Below are 18,603 nucleotides of genomic sequence, written 5' to 3'. Positions count from 1 at the left end.
TGGCATCTTGTGCAGTTACTGACATCTGTGCCAGTGTTGTAGAAAGAGCTGGATAAGGTCTTGGAATAGTATCTTAAAGCTTACAGAATGGGACTAAAGTAGGGATGGGGCATGTTTCAGTTTTGTCTTTTTTTTTTTTTTTTGGTCAGCATAGCTTTCATGGCGTGTATTATTATACTAGTAGAGAATTTGGAGACTGCTCAAAAAGTATAAAGACTTGAAAAGGAAAAACAAAATTAAAACAACAGCTGTATGTGGGGTTTTTTTCAACTTAAGCAAAGCTGACCACAAGAGAAAGCATCCCTTACACCGTTTTCCTGAGAGGAAACTGGGCAGCTTCCCAGGGTTGCCAAAACAGCCTGCAGCAGAAGCCAAAGCCAAAGCAAAGCGGCGGTGAGCGATGCAGTCCTGGTGGTGATGGCAGCTCTCCTTTGGGCCACCTGTTGCTTTGAAGTGCACTTGCTTCTTTCCTTCTGCATGGTTGGTTTTAATGAGAAAGTAAGATTTGAAGCTTAGCATCTGAAAGTAGATTGGTGTGGTCTTTTGTTAGCATTGGAGAGCAGAATTAGAACTGCTACCTCCAGTTAGCTGTTTGCATTAAAACTAGCCTTTTTTTCTCCTGAAATGTATGAGTAAGGATTTGTAAGGCATAATCCTATTCTACCAGGATGTTTATATCTTTTTTTTTCTTTTTACTGATTGCTACCTGTGAGTGCTTTTTTAAAAAAAAAATACTCCTGTTTACTGAAAGAGCTATTTCATGCATGTCTTTTTGCATTACATTGTATAAAACATTCAAGACTTCTTAACTTTAGTTTGATCTTGTGATGTAGGTATTTACCATTCAGTCGTCACTCCCGGTTTCTGTGTGCGCTTGCAACAAATCACGGTCCATTTGAAATTCCTATTGTGTAGCCAGAGGGGGTATATTACATATAATACATTCAAAAGGTTATTTTTTGCTGTATTGAGAATAATTGTCTGTTGTTATCTTGTGTTCTCAAGTGACATATATTTTAAGTACATAGCTACTAGAATAGGGCTAGAATTTACACTAATTCTAGTAAGGGTGGCAGCTTGCAAAATCTGGCATCATTTGTGGTAGGCTTTGTCTTGGCTTAGTAGATCTGTTAGCATTTTCAGTAACCTTTCCCTTCTCTTGATTTAGTCTTTGATTTTCATTCCAGATGCTTTTGTTTGCAGTTAAAAAAAGAAAAAATATGTTCATTTCTTTTTATGGAAAAAACCTTAAAATAAATCATATTTAATGGAGAAATTCAGGGCTTTGGAAGAGGAGAAAGTATTAATTTCCAAATTCTATGCATGAATATATTCAGGTTTTAAAATACTCTGTGCATTTATCTACTGTGTCTTAGCTGTTTTGATACCCTGACTTTATTCTATTTGTTGTGTGTTTTTCAGGGAAAAGGAGACATACAATGGGAATTTTGAAATAACGCTAAGGGATAGAGCAGAGGGAAATATGTATAATATTAATAACAATAATAATGTCATGTAATAATTTGGCACTTAAAAACCCAAGTCCTTTGACTTTCCATGAAACTTACACTTCACGTGCCTGCAGCTGCTTGGAAATGGGATCTGGATTTCTAAGTTAGATGTGTTTTTAAAATATTGCTATTTCCCGTGGTAAGTGCATTTTGTTGTCTTTCAGAAGCCTAGTATGTGCTCAGGTTGTACTTGCTGGTGTCTACATGGAAATGGCTATCTGTAGTAAAACCACCTGGATAATATTTTGGCTGTACACTAAGATTTGTTGCGTTTGTCATTGCCTTGGAAATTATACATTTATCACTTGCTGCTAGTAACCAGGAACTAGTATTGCTAATCCATTCCTATGATAATACACTTGTTTCTTGTAAGCTGCAAGAAGAATTTTATCTTCCTCTAGGAATGCTCTAGCTGGCTGTGTTTTTTCCAGAAGTGGCAAAGTTACATGAGCAGTATCACTTTTTCTGTTATTCCCTCCATCAAAATTAGTTCTGCATGTTATGAAATATTAAAAAAAAGCAAACTACAACAAGCCTCCTTCCCCCCCCCCCCAAAACCCCAACAAACCAAAGCTACACAGTTCTTTTATATCAAAATTAATCGAGTCTGAGAACTTGCTGAGTCTCAGAGGGGAATTCCTATATTCATAAGGTATTTTCCCAAGTTATTGAGGAATGAGGGTAATTCCAAGGTTCTAGAAAGGACAAAAATCTTAATGTTTTAGGGTGCGGTGCAAGCTCCAGCTGTTAAATGTTAGGGTGAGACTTGGGTGTGCAATGGGTTATCCCATACCTACCTGTTGTGAAATGATTCTCGCTTTTTCGGAGGCCCCTGGTCCCTGTTAGAAACAAGGGGGCCAGCACCCCAAGATGTGGTGCTCCGTGGTCTGACAGGTGTGAGCTGGAATGGCAGTTCTCATACTTTAACCTTCATGTGTTTTCTTAACAGTATTTCCCTGTGACCTCTTCAGGTTCAAAATACTGGTTTGTTTGGGCTTTTATTGTTTTTCTTTTTTTTTAAGCTTCATTGGAAAGTATTTTTGATCTTCAATAAGCAAATGCTCCACATGGAGTGCTGGTGGCTTATGTTATTGTTCATGTTGCCAGCAGTATAAAAATAGCATCTGTTAAGAAAGCAAACACGTTTTAATGATCATATGAAAAAGTAATATCTTTGATTTTACTGAAAGCAGTGCATTATTACATGGGTCTTGAAACATTTGCATTTCTTTAGAATTTTTTGTAATGTAAGAGAAGTTGGTCACTGGCATCTTCAAGTGATATAATTGGACCTGTATGTCCTTATCCATGAAATAATCACTCTTCATCATGTAACTTCGGTATTTATATCCTGTCTATGCTGCGAAGTTCATCATTGCAATATTTGACCTGAAAAGCTTAGAAAGTACCACTTTAAACCCTGATTTCAATAAGCTTTTCTTGCAAAGAAGTGTAGAACATCTACTGACTGTTGATGTATATAATGTTAATTGTTCCTTGCTACAATTGGGGGTAATTGGTAGCATTAGAGCACTGATAACTGACTCCTCAACATGCAGAATCTTCCTCCGTCTTACTGATACGGGTAAGAGCCAAGGCAGTGGATGACCAATGCTATTAAGTTTGCACCCTTACAAGCTTAATGGTCAAGTTCAGTGAATTTAGGATTTAGCCTTCAATGTGTAGCTATTAAAAAGCAAGTTTCTCTAGGCCCTTTCCAGAAACATGGCATTGGTGGAATTACTCTAATATTTTCGTTAAAAAGCAAGTTAGGAAAGGGAACAAAACTAAATATTTAATTTTTATGTGTCTTATGGGGAGCATTGCTCTAAATTTTAGGCTGAAATCTATGTCAGTCTTGAGGCAGATTATTCCTCTGGAAATTGTTATCCCTGTCTCTTCTCGTTGTTGGAATGCAAGCAAACACAGTCAATGTTAGAAACATCCTCTGTGTATAATACACTTTGTACTATTTTCTGCAGACCCTACACAAAAGAAGGAACTTTTACCTAAATAATAAATGGATGTAAGTTTTGTTGTCTGACTGTTTTCTGTCACCATTCTATTGGCTATTTTGATAAGATACGTTTTGTGGGATCAAAGTTATTTCTGGATGATTCTTAGTTGGGAGGAATATGCACTCCTAAGAACCTAGGGAGATACTGGGAAAGTTTAATTTGCATGAATTATTTTCTCTCCTAGGCAGAAAGGAAGAGCTTGTTTATGATACCCAAAGTGATGCTGCAATATAAATTAACTCACTCGTATGTTCCAGGGAGACAAGAAAGTGGTTGTAGTTGATGTGCACGCTATGATGAAGAAGGTAGTAAATTGTGGTAACAAAGCTAAACTGTCTGTGAAGTGTCTGCTGTTTAAATGTTTGGAGGTTGTGCTATATTGAAACCAAAGCCTTCGGTCTTAACAGTTATGGCACAAGTCTATCCCATCCAATGAAAGCACAAGTGGCTAGGTAGGGATATGGTTATGGTGCAGGGAATCTATACCTCCCCAAAACCATCTCTGCAATGCATGTCCCTTGATGCATCGGCCTTGTCCCTGATTGTGTAGCTTCTGTGCATAAAAGAGAAAGGTTCAGAATCTAGGCAAAGTCTGTATCTAAAATGAATGAAAACGCATTGTATCAGGGCTGAGGTAGAATCTGAGGCATCAGGAGGAGCATGGGGCAGCGGAGGGCCATCACTAGTGAATGTCAAATATATTCAAAGGCTATACTTCGGTCCTCAGAATCAAAAGTTTTTACATTGTGGCATTTTCCTTCCTTTTTCCCAAAGTGATACAATTCCATTGCTTTGCAATGGAAGGCAGAGGATAGGCATGTGATGTGACTGACAGATGCTTTACAAGTATGGACCGTGAAGCTGCATCACTACAGTTGTGGCTTAAATTTTATAGAGAGCTTCTAAGTTAAAGCTCTGTGGTATAGGAGGGAAACTATTACTGCATAGGGTAAATTGTGATCTTTAGAACAGAATTACATTCAGCAATAAGGCTTGAGCACAACTTCTGTTTAGTCAGCTCTGAGTCATTTCTATGTTTTAGTAAATGGAAATTATCAGTTGAAAATGAGCTCAGTTTCTCTGAATCTCAGAGTGGCTTGGACCTATTATTTCATAGAATGGTTCACAGGCCTTCATGGAAGACTTTATAGTCTAATCCTGAACGTAGAAATGCGTTTATCTTTCCCTCTCCATCCAGAGGACCGCATTTGTCTTTGATCCAAGTGGCAGCTTCTGGCTCATGTTATTTTGGGCCTTTGAGTCAATTATCTGGCGAGAACAGGCTTTAAATTTAAGGTGTGTACTGAAACTGCATATTGATTCTGGGATCTTGGTGATGTCTACCATTTAGTTGTGCTTAGACAAGGTGATAAATATGAGAGGTGATATCATCTATTGGCAAATATGGCACAGCAGCTGTAAGAGTAATTGGCCTAATGTTTTTCTCAGCCTTTTTAACATTGATGACTCAATGACTCAATGCTTGAAGCTCAAATTTTGTCAGCTCACTTTTAGATATGCTATGAAGCCAAAGTTTAAAAAAACTATATTGCTCTAAAAAAGTCTAATATATGCATGAAAGTTTGAAAGCATGATAGAGGATGTGTTCTTAAAATGCCAATGGAAAGAGCAGCAACATTTCTATTTGGTTTAGATTGTTCTTCTTCATTCAACTTCAAATGAGCTTCCATCCATCCTCCTTGTAAATGACTGTCTCTTAGTAAAGAGATGTGTGCTGTGTTTGTTAGAAAATTATTCTCTCACCTTGAATTCTATTCTGCTTATCGTCTTTATATTGTGTTAATGGATGTTTGCATGCAACACGTGATGCGGTAGGGGAACAGTTACATCCATTTTAGGGTGAGGAAAAGAAGAGGGTTGTGTGTGTGGCAGAGTAGGATGTTTAATCTGTGGCATCTGTCTTGCCCCTGTCACTTCTGTTACCATGATGCCTTCCTTTTTCTAGCTAGAGCTCTGCCAGAAAAACTTACGTTGAAAGTATATATTGTATTTTCTGACAGATTTAGGACTTGCGTGCTTGCAAAAGTGCACTTCTCACTGTGCTATGTCATTACAGCTGGCATCAGCGGAGGTGCTTCTTTCGCAGACTCGGTATTTACGAGAGGAACATGTTGCAAGGATGTGCTCTGGGGGCCTCTTGTTTGGTAATGCATTTGCTCTGTTTTGCCTGCTCTTGAATTGTTGGTGCCAGCGTACTTCTGAAAGTTTGGTGAAGTCCTGTGGTTGACACCCAGCTGAACATGAGCCAGCAGTGTGCCCAGGTGGTCAAGGCGGCCAACAGCATCCTGGCCCATACCAGAAATAGTGTGGCCAGCAGGAGTAGGGAAGTGATCGTGCCCCTGTACTCGGCCCTGGTGAGGCTGCACCTCGAATACTGTGTTCAGTTTTGGGCCCCTCACTACAAGAAGGACGTTGAGTTGCTGGAGCGTGTCTAGAGAAGGGCAATGAAGCTGGTGAGGGGTCTGGAGAACAAGTCTTATGAGGAGCGGCTGATGGAACTGGGGTTGGTCAGCCTGGAGAAGAGGAGGCTGAGAGGAGACCTTATTGCTCTCTACAACTACCTGAAAGTGGGTTGTGGCGAAGTGGGTGTTGGTCTCTTCTCCCAAGTAACTAGTGATAGAACAAGAGGAAATGATCTTAAGTTGCACCAGGGGAGGTTTAGACTCGATATTAAGAAAATTTTCTTTACTGAGAGGGTGGTCAAACACTGGAACAGGCTGCCCAGGGAGGTGGTGGAGTCATGATCATTGGAGGTGTTAAAAAACATGTGTGGACGTGGCACTTCAGGACATGGTTTAGTGGGCATGATGGTTTTGGATTGATGGTTGGACTTGATGATCTTAAAGGTCTTTTCCAACCTTAATGATTCTATGATTCTGTGTTTCTGTAAGGTCAAACTGAAGGGATTAAATAGTGGCCTTTTATGTAGGTGTGGGAAGAAGACTGGAATACTGGTTTCTAATGATGTAGCTAGCTGGCAACTATCACTGGACTGGGCATGTCCATTCTGACTTTATGCAGTCATAACTATAAAATTTTTAATATCAAAAGTATCTTTAATCTATGTGGAGCACATCTCATTTTCCTTGCAGAATACTTGTCTAAACTCAAAGCAAAAATTAAATACAGTGTGAATTGCTCAGAACTCTAGTTTGCTTTCCATGCTGGGACTGTAAAGATCTCCATAAGCACTTAATTAACCCCTAAACATCTATGGGTGCTCATTTTATAGATGATGGTACTGTGGCAGAACTGATGGAATGAGTTTTATGGTGTTTCTTAGTTAAGAGTAGCTCATGGCAGGCTGGAGGAATAAAAGCATAAGAAGAAACCCTGTCTAGCAGATGGTATTGTTTCTCTAACATGCTGAAAAAATTATTATCCACCAAATGGGAAATCTTTTCTACTCCTCTGAAGCAAAATAATATGCTGACACTTCCCTTTATCCACTGTTTTTTTTTTTTTTTAAAGCATTAATTAAAAAAAAAAATCGCAGCTTCTTATGTGGATCTGGAGTCAGTTCTCCAAAATGAATGCTCAATATAAAAATCTAATAGGTAAAAAGAAAGATGTTTATTACATAGCAGCTGGCATAAATCTTGCTTCTAATGAGGATAAAATCCATGTAAATGAATCATTACAGTAAATTGTTGTAATTAGGATTTATTCATGACAAAGGTCTCATAATTATATAATCAACTTTTAGTGCATTAAGATTTATAGTCTGAACTCTTAATTCTATTTTATTCATTTAGAAGCAGAATTTGCTAGGGGAGGAGTGTTTTCAGGATGCTGTCTTGCTACATGCTCTCAACTATAGATGGAATTTGATTCCTTTGCAAATATCATCTAATTCTGATGTTGCAGAAGGCTCAAATTCTCCTCAGGCAAAACCAAAACTGTGTTAGCTTTTTAAAAGGTCTCCCCAAATACTGAAGTCAAAGCTTCAAGGGCTTTTAAGTGTTTTATTAAGTGCCTTCCAGCTTAATGGTAGCGTGTATGTGTGCGTGCACATCTTCTGGGTGCTGTGCAAACGGCGGTGGACCAATGTGGTAGAAAGCTGCTGCCAACTCATAGTCATCCAGGCTACGAAAAATTGGCTTCTGTTTTTGATCCGAGTCCTCGCTGAGTGAATAGCAATCCAACCGCGAGCTGAGTCTGTCCACTTCTTTGGTGGGTGGGATGTAATGGGGACAGAACTGCTCTCTGAGCCCTACCATCTTGAGTTCAGCTGAGGCCCCGCAACAAGCGGCTGTGGCAAAGGCTGAGAAATTAAGGCTTTGTGCTTTCTTCTGTCTATTGAAAAGAGTAACTTTGTTTGCTGGGCTGTTAGCCTGACAGTTTCAAAACCATTACCCAAAACAGTTTTAAAAGCAGTTTCCAAGTTTCTTCTCAGCAAAGCTGGAAGGCTTCCAGTGACATGCTGTGAACCACCAAAATAAGTGTAAGGGTGCGCTGTGCTTTTGGGGATGTAATAGTTGAAGGCAAGCTTGAGCAGACGTATTGGATCTGACAGTTTCTGGCTTGAACTTGGGAGAGATTTTTTCCCCCTCTCAAGTTTTAAGAAGTCTGGATTACAACTACAAATTTTCTTGTCTCCTTTCCAATACTATCTAATAGTAGATTTTAAAGGCTAATTCTTTTGTGTGCTCTTCCCCATCCTTCCTGCTTCTACTAAAATTTAATAAAAACAGCTGTGTTGCAGTGATTTGGCTCTTTTTGGCTTTAAGAGAAGTCCTTTAGCCACCACAGTTGGAACAGTTAGAACATCCTCAGGCTGGTTTTAATTACAGCAATGTCTGCAAGTATCCCTGAAGCTTGGAGGACGCTTTACATCTAATCTGTTGCAGGTAGGATTTTGAATTGACAGCTATCCAACATTGCTATAAGGGTTTTCAGGGTTTTTTTCCCCCTTGCATTATGCTTCAGTGCTGAAGTAGCTTCACTGCCGCAGCGCTTCTGTCCCCTGGTTTTCTGTTGAGACTAATGTTGAAGACATTGAATCACTTTGTCCTGCATTCCCCAGCAAGGGTAAAAGCACACACAAAGCCCTGGTACCTTACCCCGGTCTGCTGTTCTCCTGCATGTATTAATGCTCTGTTCTAACCACCTATAAATTTTTCAGAAGAGCATATTAACTCCTGTTCTTTATTGCGTAAAACATATCTGATGGTGTAAGCAGCTTATATGACAGCTTCTCAGATTTTTGCAGGTACTGCCAGAATCTAAAAGTCATTTAACCCTTGTTTATGATGCTGGCTTTAGATAACTTTATGATTTTTGCTTTATAAGGGGAAAAATATTTGCCATCAATAGAAAAACTTTCTTACATAAATTTAGGAGTGGCTTGGCTAGAGTTATTTTTTTTATTCATTTATGAAGTAAAACCAAAGTGGTGTAGCTCTGAATGCTAGAACTTTTTAAGAGACAATTCTTACAGAATGTAAATTCTTTTTTTCTTTTTCCTTTGATTTTCCTAGAACTCCAGATGAACTCAAGGCAATCCTCTTTCCCCATTTCTTGCCCCCTCCCCATTTAATTAAGGCTGGGAATTCAGGTGCTCAAAACCTATGAGGTTTAATAAGTTTCTTTGAGACCATTAATGAATCACAATGAATGCATGCCCTGTTTTTTACTCTTTGCTAAATATAGAGGCGGGACTGGGCTGTGGTGTCCTCAGCTGTTACTGGTACCACATGAACCTTCTTGACCAAGTTGACTCTGTCTTTACAGCTGTAGGGATGTTTGCCTTCACTATTCCTACTGAGGGTGCTGCTTCTGAACCTCCTGGCTTGAATGCTTAGGAATTGGCTTTGAATTTCCAGCCTACATCTGTTTGGTGGGTAGTTTAGAGCCATTTGTCCTTGTGTCAGCGGTATATCCTTAAACCGTAATAGTTCTTTTTCTCTTCTTGGTGTTTATCTGTGAATATACTGACTGATAAGAATCCCGTCCTTTCTCAGCCTGGTTTTGCGAGTCTGAACCCATTTGACTCTACTCATACATGGTAGGTTCTCAGATACAGCTGTTGGCCATACACTCCTGTTCACCTGTGCCCAAGGGAGGGTTTCAGATGGTGCAGATGTCCAGCATCCCGTATCTGGTCTCTCCAGTGCTTGACTCCCCTTCCTCTACTGGAAAAACAGGATGGTACTTAAGTGCATTGCAGTTTTTATTCACAATTGCACATTATCTTCTAAGCTGCCTTAAGTAATTGAAATTACTTCACTGCAGCCATGCAAATAAAGCAATTGCGGTGTGGCCTGGGATTAACCTGCACTGGGAACTACCTACCTTGGCCTTTTTCTGTTCTCTCTGTCTTTTAATTATTTTTTTTATGTAGATAGTCAACTATATACATATTTTCATATACCATCCTACTTGATCATAAAATCACAGAATAGTTTGAGTTGGAAAGGACCTTTAAAGGCCATCTAGTCCAACACCCTGCAATGATCGGGGACATCTTCAGCTAGATCAGGTTGCTCAGAGCCCTGTCCAGCCTGACCTGGAATGGTGCCAGGGATGGGGCATCTACCACCTCTCTGGGCAACCTGTGCCAGTGCTTCACCACCCTCACTGTGAAAAATTTCTTCCTTCTATCTAGTCGAAATTTGTCCTCTTTCAGTTTAAAACCATTACCCCTTGTCCTGTTGCTACAGGCCCTGCTAAAAAGTCCATCCCCATCTTTCTTATAAGCCCCCTTTAAGTACTGGAAGGCTGCAATAAGGTCTCCCCGGAGCCTTCTCTTGTCCAGGCTGAACAACCCCAACTCTCTCAGCCTGTCCTCACAGGAGAGGTGTTCCATCCCTCTGACCATTTTTGTGGCTTCCTCTGGACCCACTCCAACAGGTCCATGTCTTTCCTGTGCTGAGGGTTCCAGAGTTGGACACAGGACTCCAGGTGGGGTCTCACCAGAGTGGAGTAGAGGGGTGGAATCACCTGCCTCAACCTGCTGGCCACGCTGCTTTGGATGCAGCCCAGGACACAGTTGGCCTTCTGGGCTGCGAGTGCACATTGCCGGCTCATGTCCAGCTTCTCATCCACCAGTACCCCCACCAAGTCCTTCTTGGCAGGGCTGCTTTAATGTATTCTGTGCATAGCCCTTCAGTGGAATTTCATTTCGTTTTCAATATTATTTTTGGATGTATTTGGAAAGACCTAAGACTTCGATTTCAATCACCCATTTGTCTGCTAAAAAATTTGAAAGTCTAATATCCTGCCCACCACAGTAATTAAAGATTGGAAAAAAGATTTGGCTTGCAAATATTGCACACACAACAAAGTAGGAAAATGTGCTGAGTTACACTTGTGGATTAAAAGACAGATTGATTGCTTTATGAAGCCCTGAAGTTAGCCACCATTGTCTAAGAAAAATTGTGTTCATTGTTATGGTATGTGTCAGCTTTCTTGGCAATTGACTGGAAAAATCTTCTAAAGCTTAATCCAGGTATCGCTGTAAATAAATGTCACTTCCGTCTCATGCAAGATTCTTTTCTCTACAAAACTATTTCATACATGCAGTGTACTGCTGGGAGGGAAACACGTGAACATTGAATGGTAGCCGAGGGCTGGGGAGTGATGTGTACAAATCTGGCAGCCAATGTATAGCTTTTAGGGAAATAAGCCACTGTAAAGGATAGATGTTCTGGAGACCGGGTTGTCAACTGCACGTGTGTATATTCACGCCCCCCGACCTGTCTCGCTGTCTTGTATGTAACACTACCATCCATCATCCGTTTCAGGTTTTTGCTGTTTCTCAGCAATATAATTTTTTTCAGTGTTTCTCTCTTCACAGGTTTTAAAACAACTAGACTGTGGCTAACAGCCGCAGTTATCTCTCAGTAGGTCTTTGGGGAGGGGATGCCATTACTTCATCAAGGAGCTTCCAGTAGGACTGAGAAGCAGTGGAGAAATTTAGCTCCCTTGTCACTAGGCACAGCATTGACTTCTCTCCTTGTCTGTTATAAATTTTGGTCTTTAACAGTGTGAAAGCATTACAGCACAGAAGAGATGCAGCATCTTTGGCTGTTTTATTATAGTTAAGTGCTTTGAAGAGTTTCACAACATGTGCTGTCACCTCTACTGTGCCTCCTTTTCCTCCTGAGAGGCCAGCTGCCATGCTGTTGCTGGTGCTGATGTAATTTGTCTGTCTCCTTGAACAAAACTCTGTTGCATCTTCCTTTTCCCATTTTTCCTCTTCTCTCCCTGATTTCTCTTGTTTAATTGTGATTCAGGACTTCAAAACTCCTTGTTTCCTTGAGGAAGAGGTGGGTTTTGTTCCTTGTTGGAGAGAGAGTGAATTATAGTCACCACTGCTCAGGTACATTCTTGTTCCTGGGCATAATTTACAGAAGGTATCAGCTGCTAGTTTCTGAAGGATTGGCTATACTCCTGAGAGCATATACTAAACCTGCTGGCAGCTAATGGCTTCATGTCCTTAACTGGAGCATATATTGGTACTACATTCCTTTGAAACTACTCCTTGAGTTCTGCTTTGATGTATTCTTGCTCAGGGCACTGGTCCTGTCCTTCTCCGTGGCACAGCATAGCCAGGGTATAGTCATGGGCCCTGATCTGTGTTTGCTGTGCAGGTGGGCAGGTTGGTTGCTGGAAGGTGGTTTTGGTCAATGGTGGCCAAGGACCAGTGTAGGTTTGTGACAAATGGCAGCTATGCTGTACACTGTAGACTTACTTTGAGCTGTACGAGAGTATTTCTGCTACAACTGGGCTTGACTGCATCATGTGTAGCAAAGACTTTGGGTGTCATATTAAGCACAATCAAATTTGACATGCTAATTCCACAACTGATTTCTCCTTTCTTTTATGCTTCTTAGGGTGTTTCAAAGATGACCGTATTGTGTTTTGGACTTGGATGTTTTCAACGTATTTTATGGAGAAATGGGCCCCTCGGCAAGACGATATGCTCTTCTATGTCCGTCGAAAACTGTCCTATGTCAGTGGTGATAGTACAGAGGGGAAAAAGGTGAGTAATGATATATTTTTAACCTGAGAAATTTAAGGTAATGTGGGATTTAGTTTAGAACTACAGACCAAGGATGAGGAATCTCCAGGTCTGCCTACCACAAGAAGTTTTGCAAAATTGGCCCATAGAGAAATACTGTGGTTAATGCTGTGATCATCATCAGCAGTATAAGTGAGCTTCGCTATCACAGACTTGAGATCAGAGAGTTTGCATGCTTTTTTGGGAAGCTTTATCTTGGTCAGCCTGCATTTAGGAGGAAAGAGAGGGCATCCATGCTGATTTTTGTTTTGTGATGATACTTTATAAATTGAAAGTTTAAATTGGTAGAAAGGGAGGAAAAAAAAGAAGAGGAAGATGGTCACTCTGGTATTCCTAGAAGAACCCTTCTTGAGATACCAGAACATCAGGAATGAAAAACTACTGGGTACTCAGTATGTCCTGGTTCAGCCAGGATAGAGCTGTTTTTCTTCACCGAAGCTAGTGTGAGACTGTGTTTTGGATTTGGGATGAGAAACTGTTGATAATATGCTGATGTTTTGGGTTGTTGCTGAGCAGTCAAGGACAGTCCAGCTTCTTGTGCTGGCCTGCTAGCAAGGAGCCTGGGGGTGTACAGGGAGCTGGGAGGGGGCACAGCTGGGACAGCTGACCCAGACTGGCCAAAAAGATATTCCCTACCATACGACGTCATGCCCAGCACATAAACTGGAGTTGGCCGGGAGGCGGGAATCGCTGCTCAGGGACAGGCTGTCGATCACTGGGTGGTGAGCAATTGCTGTATTGGGCATCACTTGTTCTTGTACGTTCCTTTGTTGGTATTATCATTGTTGTTTCTTTCTCTCTTTCTGTCCTATTAAACTTTTAATCTCAACCCACAAGGTTTTTTTTCTAATTCTCTCCCCTGTCCCACGGGGGGAGGGGGAGTGAGTGAGCGGCTGCGTGGTGCTTAGTTGCCGGCTGGGGCTAAACCACGACGCAGTAGCAGAGTACATGCAGCCTCCTGGAGCTGGGATACCGTTGTGAGAAAACAGTGAAGAAACGCCTGTATTGTCATAATCTATGTTTTAAGATCATATGCCCACTTGTAGAAGTACTGTTTCCTGAAAATGCACAATCAGGTAGCCTAGTGCTGCTGCAGAGATATTTTCCCTTTAGAGATTTGAGAAACTTCTCAGCATTCATGGCAGGTTTTTTATCTTAGTTGGGGGAAACAGAAGCAAAAGAAATGATCATTTTATTGGGAATTAAGGAGATAGCTGTAGAAGATCAAAAGCAGGAAGATAAATGGAGGAAGAAAAGACTGGGAATAACTTCCTGTTATATGTAAATAATTTACGCTGTTGTTGAATCACAGATGTATGCTTATGGTGTATGCAAGAGTGTTTTTAACCAGGTATACCAGACTTCTCTGGGTTTAAGTGTTGTGACATAAAGAACTGTAGTTGTCAACTCCCTTGAGAGAAGGATCCAAGAAGATTTTTCCACTTTTTTTGCAGATACAGGAAATAGGCAGAATGATATTCTCTCTTCCCCTCGCCCCTCCAAGTTCCATCATGACAATCTCTGAGGAGAAGATGGCAAAATATCGTTCTTTCTCTGTCAGATTAGTGGTTTAGTAGTCTTTGGCCAGCGTACTTGGAGCTTTAAGACTTTTGGAGGAAACTTTCATCCTAATCGTTGTTTCAATGGCTATAAATATATTCCTGTTTCACATCAAACACTGTTGTGGCTTTGTTCAGCCTGATAAAAGCATGGGTTGTTCAACCTCTTGTCCTTCCCAACTAGGAAGGTGAACCTCAGAGGAAGCCTGGTCGCTTAAATTTATTCACAGATCCTGATCAATCTCTGTTTAACTTATTCATCAGTTTAAAGTGCTTGAACCTCTCATGGAGAGGAGACAGAGAAATAAACGCTTGCATTTGCTGTCAGAGCTTTATTTAAGACTCCTAAAAGCACGATAAATAATTTTTATTTGTGAGGTGGTTTCGTAAGTGGTAGTTATTACAAAATCGGCATTAGTGGGTTGCTTGCTGTAACAACTAAGATGGGGAATGTGCCTTATAGCACACACAGTATTTTGTAACTCCCCCTTGACTGTTTGCATTTAGCTTAGCCTCTGAGAAATGAACCTTTCCTGTGACTTTGAAGTACTTCAGATGCTTTGTGAAACTTCACAGTTTGGTGGTTCTTCAGTATCTGTGCAGGTCTCCTCCTCCAACTCCTATCTAATTTTTGAGCCTGTCGTGCAGTGAGACAACTACCCCTACTCTTTGAATTATGACTAGACAAGTTTTTATTTTCCTGTATAGTTTTGGCAATTCTTTCTTGAAAGATGGGTGTCAAAATACCAAAGTAGTATCCTTAAAAGTGGAAAAAGCTAGAGACTGGTATTTGTAGAAGCCAAATATAACTTCAAGCATCCCTGCCACGCACCAAATTTTGTGCTCTCATTTACATCCCCCTACATATCCCGGTAGACTCTGAAAAGGCAGATGAAGGTGAGGGGTTCAAAGTTGGTTGGGACCATGAAGGGCTAGAACCAGAACTGCACTCTTGGCAACTGCCTTGTGCCCAGGCTGCACCCAACGGTCTGGTGATGCTTTCTCCATGGGCCACGCAGAAGTGAATGAAGTAGCTATGAAGCACGTTTATTGTAGTTCTTCCATAAATGCTATGTAGTTGCTCTGCATTTACCTGGTTGTTGTAGGTTTTGACTGAAGAACGCCGGCAGAGACATATGAGGTGAATTGTTGTCCTATGACATCTGGGAGCATTAGTTTATATTCATGAAAATGAGATCTACACAGATTTGAGCACAGTAATCTTCTGTAGGACTGATGACAACAACAACAAAAGCGGATTGGGTGGGGAGGGGCTGTTTGTCTGAACTCTGACAATGGTGATGTTTGTTTTCTGAGATGATGAGCTCACGCAGCATGTTTTCATCATTTGCATGCCATGGTGTGATGATTCATGTCAGCAAAGCAAGAAACAAGTGTCGATTTATCAAATGTTTTTCAGGTTTTGATGGCTGTCCTGTGTGATTAACAGTTGTCCCTGCTTGTGGATTATTTTCTGTGCTTACTGGAGCTGAAGAGTTGAAGTGTAATAGAGGATATGAAGAAGAAACCTGATAGGATCAAGAGTAGGGGTTCTGTTCAATTTTAAGGCCAAATGAGAAAGGGCTTTGGATGCAACTTAGTCAACAACAGCTTGAAGTAATAAATCTCACAATTTGGTATATCAGTAGGTGATGATAGTAAAGTCCTTTATCATCTTAAACTTAATTTTAAAAGGTCTTTTAAATAATCTACTTTGTAGACCCCCTGTCCATTTGCTTCTCTTTTCCACTCCACCATTTTCTAAACTGCACATGTACAGGTGAAACAACACTTAAGCTCTTAATATGGTCTATACCAGTGCTGAACTGCCATATCGAATTCTGGGCTATATCCATTACACATACTCTTGGATCCCAGAGAAGTGCGTTCAACTCCATGTTACCTTGACATGTCACAATAACACTCTTGCAGTTTTTCTTGCCAAGCTTTGAATATACTTCTTCTCTCGGTGTCTTTGAGGAAAACCACAGACCCCATCTATCAAGATCTGTGCAGTCAGGGTGCTGTGGCCCACAGCTCTTCTCAAGGTTAAAGGATTTATTAGGCTTTTTTAAGGTTGAATCCCTTTGTCTTGTCATTCTTGCACCGTTAAGACTCAAAAAACCAGCTTCACTGCTGCCTTACCAGCTGATGTGACCTGTTGGACAATGTAAGCCCTGATCCTTACATCCTGTCCTGTACATTGCCAAACTTTCAGCTTTAAAACGTTAAAGTAGTTGGACTTGATTTTTAAAATGGTGTTAGATCAAGATTTAGTATCTATGGCTCTTTCCAGTGCAAAAGGTGTTTATAAAGGATTATGCTTTGTTACAGCTGCAAGCTTCTAATCTTTCTGTAGAGAGAAGCTTTACATTCTCATGGGACTATGGAAGATGCTAGTATGGTGTTAACAGAGACAACTGCCTAGAAGGGAAACTAAGGTAAAACCTCAGTAATACACCAGCAGACCTAGGTTTTATTAACCCCTTCAGCCTTGCACCATGCTTTGTCACCTGAAAAAGTTGCTGTATTTATAGGGCAAAGCAATAAAAAAAGATAAATCTAAGCCACTGTTGGTATATGTTCTGAGCTTGCCTGGATTTTGGCAATCCTGTTTTCTTCAGTGTCCTATAAATGTGAAGGAGTAGAGTTGCTGCCAAATGCATGAGGTAGTCATTCAGGCTGTTAAGTCTTCAAAATCTTAAGCTACCAGTGTTGTGGCTGCAGCTTCAGAAACAACTGAGCAGGAGCCATGTTTTACACATTTATGTGCATCTGGACCTGTGACACAACAAATACTGGCTGTGGTGGGAGACCAGTTAGTTTCCAAAGCTGAATTACTTTAGCCACATGACTCCCACTGAAAATCACAGAATTTTCATAGCTGAATCTCTAATTCACTGTCACCATCTGTCTGGGTGGAAGATTCAAGAACCTGAACTCAGCATCTAGCAGAAATGCAAGTTTTAAAAATCTTACATTGCTGTCTCTGTTGTACCTTGCAGAGCGGTGGGGTTTTTTTGAACATTGTTAGCAAACAGGATGTCTCTAGAAGGGCTGTTTGGTATACTTCATGGCAGTTATACATCATCGTCTGAATGCAACAGAGAAACAAATGGCCGAAAAACTCCTCTCTTTTGCCAAATAAATTCTCTCCTTGTGCACGGATAGTATGTGGGAACAAACAGTGATTGCAACATGTGCAAGTCAATACAGAGAGACAGCTTTTCTGCCTCAACTGTTCTGTTGTGCGAAGTTCATGGAGGTGTTGCTTTGAGTAGGAACAGTGGCTTCTGCAGAAGAGCACAGCATAAATGCATTGCTCTCATTTGGAAACATGAGGAAGACACAGTGGCATTATCAGATTGATATTACGATTTTTCTGTAAGGAGCTCAACATCTTAAATGCAGATTTAGCTTTTCTTTTATAATTATCCGTCTCAGAAATTCTTGTGCCTTCTCATGCTATTTTGCTGACATTTTCATGTATAAATACATGAACGTAAAGGAGGCGCTACTTGATAGCCTCTGCTCATGGTGCGTTTTTTGCAAGACCATCTCCATTTCCTAGGTGTGCTGTGGCAGACCGCTTGGCAAAAGTGAAGAATACTGCCACAGGTGTGACAAGAACATCTCTTTCCCCTGCAGAATTGGATCCGGCAGTCTGTGACCTGGGATATGCTTGTGACATACCTGGCAGGCTAATGAGCATTCAGGGTGGAGATGCTTTCATATTCTGTCCTATTTCCAGAGTAGATTTGTGTTTGAGGCAAAGCGAGCATGCAGCTGAAATATCCTTGCAGTGTCACAGCTGGTAAACTCCGGGCTCAGAAAAAGGGGTGTGGGCTGCAGGGGTATTTTTAATGAACTGCTTTTTATTGCTTCCAGTCTCTGAAGAACTCTTCTTAAGCAGTCAGACAGGGTGACAAGAAAGCCAGGATCAGAAGTGAATTTAATATGAATTGCACTGAACCATGGCAGCCCTGAGCCATGGGCTGAGAAGGTGCTGTATTTGCTGCAGCAGAGAGAAACTTCATTGGGAAGAAAAGAAGCCCAGACCCGGTTCCCCCATCTGATGGCATTATAATGAATAATTCAGTATCGCAAATGCAACATACCTGAGTCACTAGAGGGGGTTGAGGGACAGAAGAGCATGGCTAGGCTGGGCTTCACACCCTGGAAAAGGTAAAAGTGTCTGCCTGGAGCTCCCTGAAAGCCTCGTCAGGGCTACAGTTCAGCACAGCACTTAGTGTGTTTGATCTGCGGGTTACAGTCAGCATCAGCTTGCTTATTAGAGGTATGAAAATGTCTGGTTTCAGTGTTGAAATTAATATGCAATTGAATTGAAGCTCTGGAATAATTGTAATCAAGTCTCTAATAACACTAGTAATTGGAACTTAAATGTCTAGTCTATCCACCAGGTTCGTTGTCGTCCCCCCCTGCCCCCCCCCCCCCCCCCCACTCCCTGC

At 41.0% G+C, this 18,603-nt stretch overlaps 1 protein-coding gene across 1 annotated transcript in view; it reads left to right on the top strand.

Annotated features, from left to right (window-relative positions):
* Positions 1-12,389: 12,389 nt before the first annotated feature.
* KIAA0930 (KIAA0930 ortholog) overlaps positions 12,390-18,603 on the top strand; it is a gene marked incomplete at its 3' end in the record, with an annotated part of 29,704 nt that continues 23,490 nt past the window's right edge. Inside the window, exon 1 of the mRNA XM_010286753.1 lies at positions 12,390-12,536. Within this exon, the coding sequence (XP_010285055.1) occupies positions 12,426-12,536 (111 nt within the window). The remainder of the gene's footprint in view (positions 12,537-18,603) is intronic.

The sequence above is a fragment of the Phaethon lepturus genome, unplaced genomic scaffold (genome assembly GCF_000687285.1).
Source record: "Phaethon lepturus isolate BGI_N335 unplaced genomic scaffold, ASM68728v1 scaffold8195, whole genome shotgun sequence".
NCBI lineage: Eukaryota > Metazoa > Chordata > Aves > Phaethontiformes > Phaethontidae > Phaethon > Phaethon lepturus.
This window is presented reverse-complemented; position numbering and strand designations above follow the sequence as displayed.